An 18,151-nucleotide genomic window follows, 5' to 3' on the forward strand; every position below is an offset into this window, starting at 1 on the left:
TAATTATTGATTTATTGATTGATTTATTTGTTGATTTGTTTTTAATTTATTGATTTATTTATTGACTTATTAATTTATTGATATATTGATTTAATTATTCATTAATTTATGGATTTATTTACCGAGCTGTTAATTTATTTACTGTTTTATTTATTGATTTATTTATAGATTTATTCATTGACTAACTAATTTATTTAGTATTTAACTTATTGATTTGATTATTGATCAATTTATTGATTTAATTTCTTGGCTTATTTACAGGTTTATTTATTTATTCATTCATTCATTTATTGATTTATTTTTTATTTATTATTTAATTATTGATTATTGATTGAAATATTGATATATTATTTAATTAATTTAATGATTTATTAATTTACTGATTTATTTTATTGATTTATAAATTTTTTGGTTTATTTATTAATTTATTGATTGATTTATCAATTTATTGATATATTAATTGATTGATTGATTGATTGATTGATTGATTGATTGATTGATGTTTTTTAATGCCATATCAGCAGTATTGGCTATATTCATGGAAAAGCCTATACTAAATATACAATGCAATCATATCAGTTCTAAATAAACGTTGATTGCACAAAAAAAATACAAATAACAACACTGAAAAGAGTCATATACAATCTATTAGATTAAATAATGATATTCTAAAATTCCTATTCATAATACACATTTCCCTTAAAACATCTCCTGATTAAAAATGTAAAAATACAGATTCTATTAAAATATGTTTTATCGTCAAAACATTCTTACACAAGTTACGAATAGGTATTTTTTCCCCTATCACTAAATATGAGTGTGTAAGTCTTGAATAGCCGATTCTACATCTTATACAACCTGATCAGGTCTATTTTTAAAATGGTAATGGTATTAGTATTATCACAGCAAGAAGGTCGCTGGTTTGAGTCTCGGCTGGGCCCGTTGGCGTTTCTGTGTGAAGTTTGCATGTTCTCCCCATGTTGGTGTGGGTTTCCTTCGGGTGCTCTAGTTTCCCCCACAGTCCAAACACATGCGCTATAGGGGAAATAAATAAGCTAAATTTGCCATGGCAAATGATTGTGTGTGTGTGTGTGTGTATATATATATATATATATATATATATATATATATATATATATATATATATATATATATATATATATATATATATATATATATATATATATATATATATATATAACAGAATATTTAGTTTCTTTTGTCTATTGAACAAAAATGAAAAAATTGTTGAAAACCTGTAACCATTGATTCAAAACAAACACAAATGGAAGTCAATGGTTACAGACTCCAGCATTCTTCACAATATCTTCTTTTGTCTTTAACAAAAGACAGAAACTCATAAAGCTTTAAAACAAGTGAGTAAATAATGACAGAATTACCAGTTTTGGGTGAACTATCCCTTTAAATGTCATGCATGTTTACCTCCAGTTTATTAAGGGCTAGTCGGATTCCAGCAGCTCTTTTTCCATCAGCCCCTGCGAGAACCTCCACAGGACTGCGAAAGAAGCGGAAACCCCAGGACTTCTCAAGTTTTTCATCTCCTCCCTCCTTCACGGCCTTCATCATTAAATCCGTCAGTCTCTTTCTAGGTCTCGGGAGCTCTAATAAACACACATACAGAAGCACTTTCAAGAGGATCTATTATGCAAAAGTCACTTTTATAAGAGGTTTAAACACAGTTGTGTGTCAGCAGTGTGTGAATATAACCAGCATTTAATAATAAAAAAGTATTAATTGTATTTTCCATTATCAGACTTGATTAAAACAGTCTGCAGAAACACTTTTGATTGACATTCTCCCTTTGTATGTCATAAGAGATGGGGAAAGCCCCGCCCACTAGTGACCATCTCTCCCTCATTAGCATAGGATGTTAGTCTTGTTTTTGAATCTGCTACTATGCTGACACACAGGCATTTGTAGCTCCACCCTATTCTGAAAAGAGCACAATCTCATTTAAATTTAAAGCGACAGTCACCAAAGTGGCACAACTTTATTTAAAGCCTAAAAGGATCAGTTTCAAAGAGTTATAAAACATTATTTATGTGGTTTTTTCAGATACACACTCCAGGGACATCAGAGACTTTTTACATCGTGTAAAAAGAAACATAATAGGCCCCATTTAAGATGTCCAAGCTGGTTTACATGCTACATTTAACATGGAATGTAATCACACGGTTCAAAAGTGGATTTATGAGGCCAACAGACAGCCGCAGAGTGGCCCAGAGGAGAAATTCTTCCTTTCAAGGATTTATAAGGATGTGAGTATGGAGTCAGAAAAGTCTCAAAAGTAATTCACGCAAGAGACACGATGTACACATGCGTAGCCAAATTCATGTGCGTAAAATATTTATTTATATTCACAAATCAATTTCACGTGCACAAAATAAAAATACATTTTCATAAAATACGTTTCACAAATGCAAAACAACATTTGCAAATGTATAAGAGTGTACAAAAAGTTTTGAATGTTTAAAACTTGTGAGTTCATCCTGAATGAGAATGTGCAAATCCTCTTTCACATACGACTCCCCCTGGATACGTGCGTGTGTATTTTTAAGACTGTCCTGCCAGAAGCAGGGCAACTCGTACCTTTCAGCCAATCAGATGAGAGCTGTAGTCAATAGCCCCTTTCACACAGTGATACCGGTAAATATCCGGAAAATTTCCAGAACGACTTTTCCGGTATATTCAAAAAAGCGCTGTTCACACAGGCGAGGACGTTACTGAAATTTTCCGGAAAAGAGCATTCACACATCCATTCCAAAATACCGGTAAATTCTGACATCATTCACCACAAATGAGCTTTAAACGGCTGCGCTTGTATTTGTAAACATTTGACTAAATTACAAACTCAGTGGATGATCAATATTGTGAACAACTTTCGCAGGATCACTTTCGCATGTCGAGATGTTCATAATATGTGCGTGTGCAGGCGCTCACAGGCTGTTTCACAGGCACACGCAAAGCTTGAAGGTAAACAAACAACGGCTTATCATAAGCATCTCATCGATGATTATTTACACAGTTGGCATTAAGAAGAACATATAAACGTGATCTGACTAACTTCTAGCAGCTAAATGTGTCTGGAAAAATATTCAAAGGCTTTTATTCTCATAAACCGCGCGGACGTAAATGCGTCTGACTGTTGTGATTGGCTAAAGCAGACGTCTCACGTCAGCACGTTCTAGACGTGCACGCGCTTATTACGGGAATCTTCCTTCTGCATTCACACAGCGCAGCATTCCGGCAAATTGCCGGTAATGTTACAACTTCTCTTTCCGGAAAATAGCCAGAACGAATTTACCGGTATTTTCAAAAAGGACCTGTTCACACATACAACCTTTCCGGAAAATTGCCAGCAATTTTCCGGAAAGGTCTGTATGTGTGAAAGGGGCTAATGACACCAACTCTGCGTTCCATTTGCACAGACTGTTCCTCTCCAGCATGGCGAACGGAGAAAGCAGCAGTCGCAGTCGCACTGTTTTTCATTTATTTATTTATTTATTTGACGATAGCCTCACTCTTTTTATTCATTATTTTGCCGCAGCTCCGCTCTTCTTATTTATTGTCTCGCAGCCCCAAGAGCAAAATGTAGCCTGCAGGGTGATGACGAGGATTAGGTATCGTTCCGGCCTGACAAGCATAACAGCCCCATTGTAGTCCAGCGGTCAGCGTGTTGCATTTCAGCGCCGTCGATCCGTGTTCGAACCTCACCTAAGCACCTTTTTTTTTTTCTTTTCATCATATTTGATACACGAGTTTCTAAGACCTATATAACCTCAACGTGATCAATTCTTTGTTTAAAAACCTGTTGTATATAATGTGATACTTGTATTCTCCCCCATGTGGATTTTCATGACACTGCAGGCTGTGGAAGAGCTCGGACGCTCTTTGGCTAAAAACTACTTGCGAATTTCAAGTTGATTTTAGTTGAAAATCATGTATAAAATTTTATACAACAGGTATAAAAGGAGCTTTATTTCCGAACAATGATGTCACATTTTTGTAATGTAATCAATATAATGCCTACTACAATGCAAAAACACTGTTTTTAGATTATTAAATTAATATAAATAGTGACTGAAATACCATTTAAAATACATTGAGGGTATTTTTACAATAATTTATAATCGATAAACTATATTTATCAATTTATGTGTATTTTTTAGATTTTAAAAGAATAGAGGAAGATGATGGAAAAATTAAAGTGTCTTGAAAATGTCATCAGCATAATAGTCTATGGCAATTAAAGTGACAGGGGAAGATGAGGATGCATGGCCATGCATGATGATGGTCATTCAGACAGCAGTGATGAGGAAGAATATCAAGAAGAAAGTTTAGTCTCGACAAGCACAGAAGTAAAGGTCCCAACTACACAAACACAGAACACAGTCAGAAAGCAGTCAGCAACTGGCAATGCAAAAAGGAAAGAATACAGATGAAGAAACATACAATATCATGGTACATTTGTTGAGTTCATTGCATCTGCTGAGGACTCATACCGAATGCTTTCCGACTGTGTCCTGTGTTTGTATTGTTGGGACCTCATCTACTTGTCTGGACTAAACTTTTTTCTTGATAATCTTCCTCATCACAGCTGTCTGAATGACCATCATCATCATCATGCATGGCCTGAGGACTCCTTACTCATCATCTTCCCCTGACTGCTCTCTGGCACTTTAATTGCCATCTATTATTATGGACTCTGTATATGTACAGTATTGAAATAGTTTGCCACAGATGAAATGCTACAGGACACTGCATTTAGCCGCTCTGCTCTGCGGCTTTGGAACTCATTACCATCTGCCATCAGAAACACTGACTCCATCACACTGTTCAAAATCAAGACTCAAAACCCACATATTTAAGATGGCTTTTAATACTTCATTTTATCTGTACTATTGTTGTGTATATTTTATTATTTCTCTAGTTGTTTTATTGCCTTGTTGATTGTACAATGTCCTTGAGTTGCTAGAAAGGCGCCTTTAAATAAAATGTATTATTATTATAAAAGAATGAAAAAGAAAAGACACAATAGCGCAATCTGTGGGACGTAGCACAATCTCATTCAGTAAAGGCACAGCTAAACAGATGGGTTCTAAGTCTTGATTTGAACGTGCCTAATGTTGGAGCACATCTGATCATTTCTAGAATTCCAGCAGCGAGGGCCACGGTTAAAAGCTGAAGGCCGATTCACCCCGCTTTCACTGATTTACTTGATCTTAATGATCTGAGTGATCTGTTAGGTTTGTATTCTCTATACTCTGCAACTCTCACATGGTTGGCCACTGAAGCTAAGCAGGGCTGCGCCGGGTCAGTACCTGGATGGGAGACCACATGGGAAAGCTAGGTTGCTGCTGGAAGTGGTGTTAGTGAGGCCAGCAGGGGGCGCCCAACCTGCGGTCTGTGTGGGTCCTAATGCCCCAGTATAGTGATGGGGACGCCATACTGCTCAGTGAGCGACGTCTTTCGGATGAGATGTTAAACAGAGGTCCCGACTCTCTGTGGTCGTTAAAAATCCCAGGATGTCCTTCAAAAAGAGTAGGGGTTTAACCCTGGTATCCAGGCCAAATCTGCCCACTGGCCTCTGTCCATCATGGCGGTGTCAATGAGGCTGAAGCCATTAGGCAATAAGGCTAAGTAGATTTAATTTAGGCATCATGGTGGCGCATTGGGTAGCACAATTGCCTCACAGCAAGAAGATCGCTGGTTCGAGCCTCAGTTTGCATTGCTGTGTGGAGTTTGCATGTTCTCCCTGTGTTTGTGTGGGTTTTCTTCGGGTGCTCCGGTTTTCCCCACAAGTCCAAAACATGTGTGAATTGAGTAAGCTCAATTTTCCGTAGTGTATGAGTGTGAATGAATGTATCTGGGTGTTTTCCAGTCATTGGTTACAGCTGGAAGGACATCCGCTGCATTAAACATATGCTAGATAAGATGGTGGTTTATTCCGCTGTTGCAACCCAAGATTAATATAGGGACAAAGCCGAAAAGAAAATGAATGACTGAATGAAATTTAATTCTTCTAATTAACTTCTAATTAAAGTTTTAGAAACTTTTCTTTTGCCTTTATGAAGTTGTACTCCATAAAACACTCATTTCATCAGGACAACATTTCATGTAAATCATTAAAACAAATACACAAAACCACATCTGAAAAAAAACACAGTTTTTGTTCTCAAAATTCTTTACAAACTGCTCTTCCTACACTTCCACTAGTGGTTTCGGAGCGCTGCCAAAAAAAGAGAAACAAATGTTTCCAGTAGGTCCATCAGGACAGGACTGTTTCCTGCTTATAAATATCACATTTATTCTATGTCTAGATGTGGGTTTGTCATGCGTGGGCCTGAAAAGGAAAAGTTAATGACAGAGTAAAGAACAAAACAATAAAGCAGACCAGTTGGGACGATGAAAAGGCCTAAAAAAACATTATGGATTCACTGCCACATCAGAATGAAAAGCTATTTAACGTTAAATCCTCTAAAAGATAGAAAAAAGATTCAAGTGTTATTTTATTTAAAATATACTTATTGATAAATGTTTAATATATTATATTATTTCCCCAACGATGGGTTGCAGCTGGAAGGACATCCGCTGCGTAAAAACATATGCTGGATAAGTTGGTGGTTCATTCCACTGTGGCGATCCCAGATTCTGTGGTTTTATATTATGGATCGTGCGCTGGGTACCTCTGTTAGTGGTGAGACCACTCGATGCACGATGACAACAGTCGGTCGGTAAGTAAACTAATATAATGAATGAAAATACATAGGCCTGTGCGTATCGACATTTAATGTACTGCTGTACAGTAACATGTCCTTTGTTTGTTTTGGTTGTCTTCATTTTAATAGTTTCTTGATGATGCGATGGTGTGCTTTATCTGCGCTGAACTGGGCGGGTTGTGTGACGTTTGATTCGGGGACGTTCTGGGGGAGGGGTTTGCATGACACGCTGCGAGCTACTAGAGTGGAAACGCGACATTACATTTACATTTAGTCATTTAGCAGATGCTTTCATCCAAAGCGACTTACAAATGAGGACAAGGAAGCAATTTACACAACTATAAGAGCAACAATGAATAAGTGCTGTAGGCAAGTTTCAGGTATGTGAACTTGAGACTAAATAGTTGAGTTTTTAGTCGTTTCTTGAAGACAGCGAGTGACTCTGCTGTTCTGATGCAGTTAGGGAGTTCATTCCACCAACTGGGCAGATTGAGCGCGAGAGTTCGAGATTTCTTCCCTCTTTGGGATGGAACCACAAGGCGACGTTCATTCACATAACGCAAGTTTCTGGAGGGCACATACATCTGCAGAACTGAGAGCAGATAAGAAGGAGCAAAGCCAGAGGTCGCTTTGTAAGCAAACATCAGAGCTTTGAAATTGATGCGAGTAGCAACTGGCAGCCAGTGCAAACGGATGAGCAGCAGAGTGACATGTGCTCTTTTAGGTTCATTAAAGACAATTCGTCCTGCTGCGTTCTGAAGCAGCTGAAGAGGTTTGATAGAGTTAGCTGAAAGCCCGGCTAGTAGAGAGTTGCAATAGTCAAGTCTAGAGAGAACAAGAGCTTGAACAAGGAGTTGAGCTGCATGTTCACATAGGAAGGGTCAGAACTTTCTGATGTTAAAGAGTTCGAATCTGCAAGATCAAGCAGTTCTAGAGAGGTGGTCAGAAAAGTTTAGTTGGTCATCAATTGTTACTTCAAGGCTTTTCACCGTTTTGGATGCAGTAATGGTTGCCCCATCCATCTGGATTGAAAAGTTATGATGTAGAGTCTTGTTGGATTTTGGCCTCGCTGCTCAACCTCCCGGGGGATTGGCCCGGCCCGATAAAAGCCCTGACTCACACTGGCCCAACAGTGGAAATGTGGCTATTGATTAAATTAAGGCAAAGGCAGGTGCAGCTTGACTAGCTTCTGTTGTAATTTTTCTTTTAACTGTAGTAAGCTCATTATAAAATCTAAATATGTATACTGGACTAGTTAATGCAATGTTTTAACATTATTTTTAAACATTAAATAAATTAGCACATCACCTATTGCAACTTTAATGGAATAAAGTTTGGTATATTTCACCCTCAATCAAGATTTTTGGCCCTTCATAAGGAAAAAGTTCGGCCACCCCTGGTCTAGATCCAGCTGGAGAGCTTTAACATAAGAAAAAAATTGAGCAAACAAACACAGTTGTTTGTAGAGCAAGTAGTTGGACTGTTTTCTGCTGTTTATTATTTCTAGTCATTTCTCCAGTAGGAAACTTAATCAGAAGTTCTAAAACAATTGCTAAAACAATCAAACATCCGCATCGCAGACTAAGGTCAATATTGTTATGTTACCTTTCAAAGCTTCTGCGATGCCCTCAAAGTCTGCGGGCAACATGTCGGCTCTTGTGTTTGGCAGATTCACCATCTCTCTGAGTTCCTGATGAGATTAAGAACATAAACAAACTTGAAAGGGGATTGAAATGACAGCGTAAGAAGTTGAAAAAAGTTTGTTTTAATAAACATTGCAATTGTTAGATTGAATGTGTTTTCTATTCTCTGCACTTTGAAGAAGAACTGGTTCCTCTGCTTGATCTTACAGATTTACACCTGTCTGTCAGGTAGATTCTTACCTTGATAGTGCACGCAATCTGAAGAGGACCTCGGCGACCTACGATCAAAACCCTGCGCACATTACTGCCCGTCAATGCTTCCAGAGCATTCTGGGTAATATCCGTTTCCTGAAAGTATAACAAAATAAACAATGAACACATTTGATGGAAAACAGACTGCGACAGCATAGCAAGGAAAGCGTAAATGACTGAATTTATTAATTATAAATAGGCTCATTTTACAACTCCACTTAGAGATAAAGGAGCTGATTGTGAGTTTTTGTCTCTTCTAAAGCATACACATAATTACATATTAGTTTATGCAGTTATTTATGAAACATGCTAAGTGAACTTATTTTTTTCATCTGAAAAACAATGCTTAAGTCAGATATTCTGCTTTAAAAATGTCTGTTCCCTGCTAAAATGTCTGCCTTGTTTTTGTCTCTATAACCAGCCCACTGCCAGTTTACCCAATTATACTTCAGCAATATTTTTTTTAATTTAGCGATATATTTCAGACTGCCATACCTAGCTCAACCAACGTGCCTCAATTTACATAGTGCACCTTTAAACATTTCAGTTTTGCCATTAATACCCTTTACATAGTGATAGATTGTATACTCAAATGACGAAAGTCCCATAACTACTCCCTGTCTATACTTCCGGAGCATCCTGGGTACTATCTGTTGACACAATGACACACATTTGATGGGAATCAGCAGGAAAGCGTAGGTGACTGAATTTATTCATTTATTTGAAATAGGCTCATTTTACAAATCCGCTTAGAGATAAAGGTGCTGTTTGTGAGTTTTTGACTCTTCTAAAGCATAAACATACTATAATATATTTGTAGAAATTTAAGAAACATGCTAAAATATATTTTTTTAATCTAAAAAACAATGTCAATGTCAATTTTGTTTATATAGCACTATTAAACACAATCAAAGGTTGACCAATGTGCTGAACAATAAATCACAAAGAACAGGTATAAAATTATAGCTAAAACAAACAATTCTCACAAATAGTTAATTTAGGTGAAAACAACCAAATCTCACTAATAGTTATTATAGCTAAAAACAAACAATTCTCACTAATAAAATGCCAAATCAAATAGGTAAGTTTTCAAGCTAGATTTAAAAACAGACAGCGATGATATAGACCTAATACAGAGGGGCAGAGCATTCCACAAAGTAGGACCAGCTACTGCGAAAGCCCGGTCACCCCTGCATTTCAGCCTCGACTTTGGAATGTATAAAAGTCTCTGGTTTGATGACCGAAGAGACCGACCAGGCTGATGTTCAGTCAGCAGGTCTGACAGGTAGCTAAGCCATTTAGAGATTTAAAAACCAGGAGAAGACTTTTAAAAGTGACACGATAGTGCACGGGCAACCAGTGCAGAGAGCGCAGTACTGGTGTGATGTGGTCAAATGTTCTGGTGCTTGTTAAAAGCCTTGCAGCGATGCTAATTCAGTCATTCTGCTTTGAAAATGTGCATTGTGTGCCTGAATGTCTATCCTCCTTTCGTCTCTATAACCAGCCCACTGCCAGTTTAACCAATAATGTTTCATCAATATATTTATAATTCAGCATTACATTTCAGATTGCAATACCTAGTTAAAACACTGCATGTCAATTTTACACACTGCACCTCTAAACAGTTGTTTTACCATTAACATAGTGAAAGGTTGTGTATTTTACACTTTTATGATTGGTGTGACACTTTTACAATCTCAGAGGACATAAAAGGTTCCTGCTAAGCTGAGGGAACAGAATTCATAGTTTTCAGTCTGGTGACCTGTGAATAAACCTGGCTTGCAAAAAAAAAACAATGAGGCGTAATGGCAGCAACACTAGGATCTCTATAGAAATGCAGCACAATCGAGTCATATTTCCTTCTGTTTCAAGCTACAAAAATTGTAGCTGAGCGAACATAATTAATAGTTTTCAGTCTGGTGACCTGTGAATAAACCTGGCTTGCAAAAAAAAACAATGAGCCGTAATTGCAGCAACACTAGGATCTCTATAGAAATGCAGCACAATCGAGTCACATTTCCATCTGTTGCAAGCTACAAAAATTGGATCACATATCAACAGAACAAAACAGAAATAGGATCACAAACTGTAAATTGTGGCCACTTGCAATTCATATTGCAGTCCCTGCAGAATTTTGCATGACTTTTTCTCTAATTGTTGTGGCCTGAAATTACTTGCTGCAGCTTTTCTTAAACTTTACAGAAACATGTGCAGCATTATTTTGTGTTGATTTGCTGTAAAGAAATACAGTTGATACCAGAAGTTTACATACACATAACTATTAAACAAAAAAAGATGTTTATGTGACTAAACTTTTTCTCTTTTAGGCAAGTTAGGATGATCACATTTGTTTTTGTTCTGCTTAATAGCAGAATAATGAGAGAGATATGTTTTGAGAAATTGTTATAACTTTTCTTAATAGTCAAGTTTACATACAATAAGATTATTATGCCTCTTACAAAGCTCAGATGATGGTGTTTTGGAAGGTTTTGGAAGTTTCTGATTGGCTAATTGACAACATTTGAGTTAATTGGAGGCACAACTGTAGAACAGTATTTAATGAAAACCTCAAACACACTGCTTCCTTGTGTGACAACATGGGAAAATCAACAAGCCAGAATCAACAAAAAAAGGCCAGATTACAATTCGCTAAATGACACTGGGAAAAGAAACATTGTTGGAGACGTGTCCTGTGGTCTGATGGAACCAAGATTGAACTGTTTGGCCATAATGTCCAGTGTTACATTTGGAGGACAAAGGGGAAAGCTTACAAGCCTACAAAGACCATCCCAACTGTGAAGTATGGGGGCGGCAGCATCATGATGTGGGCCTGTTTTGCTGCAAGAGGGACTGGTCCACTTCACGGCATAGATGGCATCATGAAGAAAGAACATTATGAAGAAATACTGAAGCAACATTTCAAGACATCAGCCAGGAAATTAAAACTTGACCACAAATGGGTCTTCCAAACAGACCATGACCCTCAGCATACTGCCAAATTAGTGAAAATGTGCTTTAAGGACAACAGAGTGAATGTTTTGGAGTGGCCATCACAAAGCCCTGATCTCAATCCTATAGAAAATTTGTGGGCAGAGTTGAAAAAGCTTGTGTGAGCAAGACAGCCTACAAATCTGACTCAGTTACACCAATTCTGTCAGGAGGAATGGGCCAAAATTCCTTTAAACGAGTGTGAGAAGCTTGTGGAAGGATACTTAAAGCATTTGACCAAAGTTATACAGTTTAAAAGCAAAGCTAAAAAATATAAACATTTTTTTTCTCTCATTACTCTGGCTTTTAGCAAATGTAAATCTTTTAGGTAATCCTAACAGACCTAAAATAGTAAACGTTTAGTATGATTCACCATCAGACATCTAAAAAAAATGGTTGTTCCTTTGTTGTAAACTTCTGGTTTCAACTGTATACCACATAAAGTCTTTATTACACATTTTCTCATTACTCTCAGATCCAGACATTGGGTTTTGTAACTTATAAAATAACACTCAACTTTAATATTTCAAATGCAACCAAAAAAACTATTAAACTCATTCACATATTAATAATAAAAATAAATGAATAAATAAATAAAGTTATTTAAAGTGCCCACACATTTCTTTTACAAGAATCTTTCTTTAGCATAGCAAACTTTAGAGGATGCCTCAAAAACGCAGCAAGTTTTTCACAATCCTTTGGAGTAATATTTGTAGGTAAATGCAACTTTGTAAATTTATTCATATTTAACTTGCAATGTCTTCTTCTTCTAGTTAATTGACGAGTTCCAGACCAGCTTAAAGGCATATAGCTACTACCACCAACTATTTGATGTGTGTAAAACCATGGCTTAGTGAAAGTTGTTTGCTTCCACGTGGCTTTTTCTTTGGGTCATAGAAAGCATCTAGACCCTGAATTTACAGAAAATCTGTGACATTTCAATCAAAAAATGCAAGATCCAAAAATTTTTAACCGAGTTTGCTTGATTTTGAGATAAATTCAGCAATTGCAAAATCCTGGATGGACTGATCATGTCCTTGTCAGAGCTACATATTGGCTGTGTTTACATCTAACACATTTAAAGTTACATACCACATTTGAAATTGTAAAAAAAAAGAGGTGAACGACCTGAAAAGTAAACACAGACCTTCAGCATGTCCACAGGCGAGAGGAGTATTCGGGCCACATCCAGAGCCACATTTCCCTGTCCGAGAACCACAGCCGTCTCACAGCCGAGATCAGGACACAGCTGCAGATAATCAGAAATCAGTTATTTGGGGGTTTTAAACTTTAAACACAAAAGCATGTGGTGTGATTTAAAACAACCAGAACCTCCGTATTGCTGGGAACCCCGTTGTACCATCCAACAAAGTCTTTAGCTGAAAACACATTGCAAAGATCTTCTCCTGGAATTCCCATAGACCGGTTTCCCTCAGCTCCGTAACTCTGAGTGAATAAAAGTGTGAGGAGTAATGAGTTGTAATTATTTAATGCAGTGCTATTAAATGATTTTGAACAGATGGATTGTTTTAATGCACGCAATAATTTTAACACAATACATCCACAATTCAAAGCAATGCAGATACAAAGTTTGATTAATGTTCTTTTGTGAATTATTACACATATAAAGTTTTAAATGTGATGTACTACTTTATACAAATCATTGACTTATGATCAGTTAATTTGCATAGGTGGATAAAGTTGCATCAGTCACATTTGCCCTAATGAAAAAAAAATACTATAGTTATTTATTATAAGTGCAGCACGGTGGCGCAGCGGGTAACACAATCGTCTCACAGCAAGAAGGTCACTGGTTCGAGCCTTGGTTGGGTCAGTTGGCATTTCTGTGTGGAGTTTGCATGTTCTCCCTGTGTTTCCTTTGGATGCTCTGGTTTGACCCACACGTCCAAAAACATGTGGTAATTGGGTAAGCTAAATTGTCCATAGTGTATGTGTGGATGGGTGTTTCCCAGTGATGGGTTGCAGCTGGAAGGACATCCGCTTAGTAAAACATGTCCTGGATAAGTTGGCAGTTCATTCCGTTGTGGTGACCACTGATTAATAAAGGGATTAAGCTGAAAAAAAAATGATGAATAAAACATGCATCCTCACCAGTACTACAGCATGATACGCTTGTCTTAACTCCTCAATGGTCACATCTTTCCCCACATTCACGTTACCATGAAAACTGCATCTTTCATGCTGGGCCGTCTGGGTGAAAGTGTTAATGACATTCTGTAAAATTAAAATGAGAAATATAATTAATTTGCGCATACATGTTTTATGTACACAGGTGTCAAATCCAATTCCTGGAGGGCCGACTTATTCTAACTTATTTTAACTTATGCTTAATTCTATTTGTATTAAAGGTGCTTGTCTCAAAGTTTTTGACTCTTCTAAAGTATAAAAATACCATAATAGTTTTGCAGATTTTTAAAAAATATGCTTAGTGAATATTCTTGTTTATCTACAGTTGATGAAACCAGAAATTTACATACACTCTAAAAAAGGCACAAAGCCATTTTTTTAAAAATGTCTGATGGTAAATCATACTAAACGTTTACTATTTTAGGTCCGTTAGGATTACCTAAATGATTTACATTTGCTAAATGCCAGAATAATGAGAGAATTTTTAATTAATTTCTAGACAGTCAAAAGTTTACACACATTTCCTTGGTATTTTTAGCTTTGCTTTTAAACTGTATAACTTTGAGCAAATGTTCTGGGTATCCTTCCACAAGCTTCTCACAATAGTTTGGCCCATTCACACATACAAAATTGGTGTAACTGAGTCAGATTTGTTGGCTGTCTTGCTCACAAACTTTTTCAACCCACAAATTTTCTACAGGATTGAGATCAGGGCTTTGTGATGGCCACTCCAAATATTCACTCTGTTGTACTTAAAGAACATTTTCACTAATTTGGCAGTATGCTTAGGGTCATGGTCTGTTTGGAAGACCCATTTGTGGCCAAGTTTTAATTTCCTGGCAGATGTCTTGAGATGTTGCTTCAGTATTTCTCCATAATGTTCTTTCTTCATGATGCCATCTATGCTGTGAAGTGGACCAGTCCCTCCTGCAGCAAAACAGCCCCACAACATGATGCTGCCGCCCCCATACTTCACAGTTGGGATGGTGTTCCTTGGCTTCTTAGTTCCATCAGACCACAGGACATGTCTCCAAACATCAGTCTTTTTCCCAGTGTCATTTAGCAAATTGTAATTTGGCTTTTTTGTTGATTCTGGCTTGTTGATTTTCCCATGTTGTCACACAAGGAAGCAGTGTGTTTAAGGTTTTCTTTAAATACTGCTCTACAGTTGTGCATCCAATTTACTCAAATGTTGTCAATTAGCCAATCAGAAACTTCACAAAATCATCTGAGCTTTTTCAGGGGCAGAATAATCTTATTGTATGTAAACTTGACTTTCAAGAAAAGTTATAAAAAATTCTCAAAAAAAATCTCTCTCTCATTATTCTGCTATTAAGCAGAACAGAAACAAATGTGATAATCCTAACTTACCTAAAAGAGAAAAAATTTAGTCACATCAACATCTGACTTTTTTTTAATGGTTATGTGCCTTTTTATACAGTGTATGTAAACTTCTGCTTTCACCTGTAATAAACAATGTTGAAGTCAGATAATCTGCTTTGAAAAGTGACAGAAGGCTGTCTCTGGTTTGGTCTCTTTAACCTGCCCAATGCCAGTTTAGCTAATTATATTTCAGCACTCTGGGTTGCCTCCAGACTCTGAAATGAGAGGCAGATTCAGAGTTCCACATGAGGTTATTAATTAGCAAATAATATAAACAATACAAACGTAAACATTAAGTGAGCAGGAAACATTGTAACCCTGTGTCCTAACAATGTGCTACGTGACATTTGCAGTGATAAGCAATTTGGCTTGCACCAAATGAAAAATGACAGAAATTCAAATACAGCCATTCAGAAGCACAGAATATGCACTCACATGAAATAATAGGGTTTACAACCTAATTAATACTTATTAAACCTCTTTAACTTTATTAAAAGCGCATGCTGAATCACTGATATGTTTTATTTTGAGTCACAGTTCTAAAGTTCAATTTCAGATGCTTTATTTTATTTTCCAGATCTGAGGAGAACTATCTGCTCCTGCTTTCAGTAGTTTGGCAAAAAATGTCATGTAAAATGGCATCCAAACACACATTATTAGCACTTAACTAGGAAAAAGCACATAAGGAAACAAGGCTGTTTCTAAAACATGAATTCGAGGTGTTGGTTAGGTTATATGGAGAATATTCCTTCTATGGCGTGCAGTTTCTTTTATATAAAACACGGTTTAAATCAGCCTTTAGGCTCGATCGCTATGCTGTTTTCAAAGCAGATGTGGAAGGAGCGTCAAGCGCAAGTGATTTACATGTTAAGTCAATGCAAACGCTGAAGTAGACATCCTGCGGAGTGATACGCGTGAATGACGCAAATTGCGTGAATGGAGCAGCGCGAATGGAGCGATATGCGCATTCGACGTGCTTAATACGCGTTTCGCGCGAATTGCTTGAGTTCAAAAATCAGAACTTATGCGGACATTCGTGCAGCGTTAACCAATCAGGAGCTTGCTCTTGTGGGGAGCGTGATTGTGACGTATCGCCTGTTGTTGGTGTCCCGGGGGCAATCCTCCAGCCGACACCGACGACAGTTCATTAAACTGGGCTCGGCTCAGTCAGAAGCCCCGCTGAAAGCCTCCGTCATCCAGGTTAAGTTTCTGAAAGACATTATGAGTTCACAGAGCTGGATGCACCTTTGAAGTGGACTCAGACACGGCCCTAAACGTATCGACGCTGTTTTTCAGTCTTCATAAAGCACATAAGCACTGTTATTTTCTTAATAAAATCCATGTTAGCCATTTAGCAAAGAAGCTGGAGTCACCGGGCAGACAGAAGCCCTGCCCATCTATTCGTGCTATTTACGCACGAACAGAGCGATTTATCCGCTCGTTTCGTGTCTGGTATGAACACAGCATCAGACTTGCTCCTTAATCTGGCAACCTGCGCTTGCGTTTGTTTTGATCCATGAATGCAATACCTAGCTTAACCACTGAGTGTCAACCTTACAAACCACACCTTTAACAGTCCCTGACTATGACCTTGTTAATATGTTAACTGCAAACATAATTTCTGTTTTTAATCTCTTTCAGTTTCAAAAGTAACCCAACAATACAGAATTGAAACATTTAGAATGTATATTATTGACAATATGCATTCATTTTATAAAACATCTAAATAAACACTGCAAACTCATATGTGGAAATGAAAAGTAAGGTATGGCTATTAGCAGTGGGACAAAAGAAACAGTGTTAACAGTGTCATTTATACCTGATTTACTGTTAAAACCCAGACAGTGCAAGCTTTAGGAGGTGTTATAGCACTAAAGAACCTGTAGCGTGATCATTAAAGTAACTCATGAAAAGACATGACTTGTAATTAGGAAAGTACCGCAACATTGATTTACTTTCTGTATGTGCTGTCTAGAGCTAACCAGGGCACATTGTGATGAAATGACATGATATAACCAAGCAAAAGTGTGTTTGGGTTAGGAAATATAAATCTCAGGTTGTCTGCGAAGCTTAAGATGCGTATCAAGGACACACAAATGCAAGATTGCAGATTATTTACATTTTTTTATGTACAGATAAACATAACATAAGATAAATAAGACTACAAAGCAACATCTGTGCAGTGTTGACAAATATCAAGCCTATCTTAACGTAATCAGTTTGTTTTTTTTCCCCACCTCCTGTACTGTAAACCAGTGTTTCTTAACTGTTAACTGACCTAAAAGTGGGTCGCGGGAACATTTTCAGTGGGTCGCAGAGTGTGTGATAAAAAACAACAACAAAAGTTTCGTTTTTAAACTTATTTTGCTTATATCGGACTTTTATTTTAAAATGCGTGTGCAACAATCGTACCGTTTAACATCTGAAATTTTAACGCAAGTACGACCCCGAATATGTAAAGTGTGGGTTTACATATATATTGATGACAAAAAAGGCTTCAAGAGTTCACACTTAGCTGATAATCAATAAAGCGTATTTGGCATGCTGTCCCGGGAGAGAGCCCTGAGCTCGTAATATCCTCGAGCCCGGGGCTCCCTCCCGTTAGAAGGGCGAGAGGGGAATTCGAGGTCAGGTAGGTCTCGAGAACTCCCCTGCTTGTCACCGTGTGAAGTGTAAACTCAGGTTGCATTGGGTGATAATTTGTTTTAGTCGATTGGCTATGGTTTATGTTTTTGGATGGTGGGAGGAAACCGGGGAACCCGGGGAAAACCCACGCGAACACGGGGAGAACACACAGAACCCAACCGGCCCGATGGGTTGGACCGGCAGTGTTCTTGCTGTGAGGCAACAGTGCTAGCCACTGGGCCACCGTGTCGCCCGATCAGAAAAAGTGGGAGGATGTAGGGGTGGAAAGGGGGGGAAGCTTTAAGACGAAGATAACTAGAGTGAAAAACTCAGGTTATTTATAATGCTTCCGTAATCATCTAATAGAGCTGT

At 37.5% G+C, this 18,151-nt stretch overlaps 1 protein-coding gene across 2 annotated transcripts in view; it reads right to left on the reverse strand.

Annotated features, from left to right (window-relative positions):
• Positions 1–18,151, reverse strand: part of fdxr (ferredoxin reductase) — a 41,226-nt gene that overhangs the window by 12,633 nt on the left and 10,442 nt on the right. For both annotated transcript variants that reach the window (XM_087276941.1, XM_087276940.1), the window contains 6 exons: positions 13,736–13,858; positions 12,956–13,069; positions 12,771–12,872; positions 8,624–8,731; positions 8,346–8,430; positions 1,444–1,622 (listed from right to left, as the gene is read on the reverse strand). In XM_087276941.1, the coding sequence (XP_087133067.1) occupies positions 1,444–1,622; positions 8,346–8,430; positions 8,624–8,731; positions 12,771–12,872; positions 12,956–13,069; positions 13,736–13,858 (711 nt within the window). The remainder of the gene's footprint in view (positions 1–1,443; positions 1,623–8,345; positions 8,431–8,623; positions 8,732–12,770; positions 12,873–12,955; positions 13,070–13,735; positions 13,859–18,151) is intronic.

This window comes from Danio rerio, chromosome 12 (genome assembly GCF_052040795.2).
Source record: "Danio rerio strain M-AB ecotype USA chromosome 12, GRCz13ab, whole genome shotgun sequence".
In the NCBI taxonomy this organism is placed as follows: domain Eukaryota; kingdom Metazoa; phylum Chordata; class Actinopteri; order Cypriniformes; family Danionidae; genus Danio; species Danio rerio.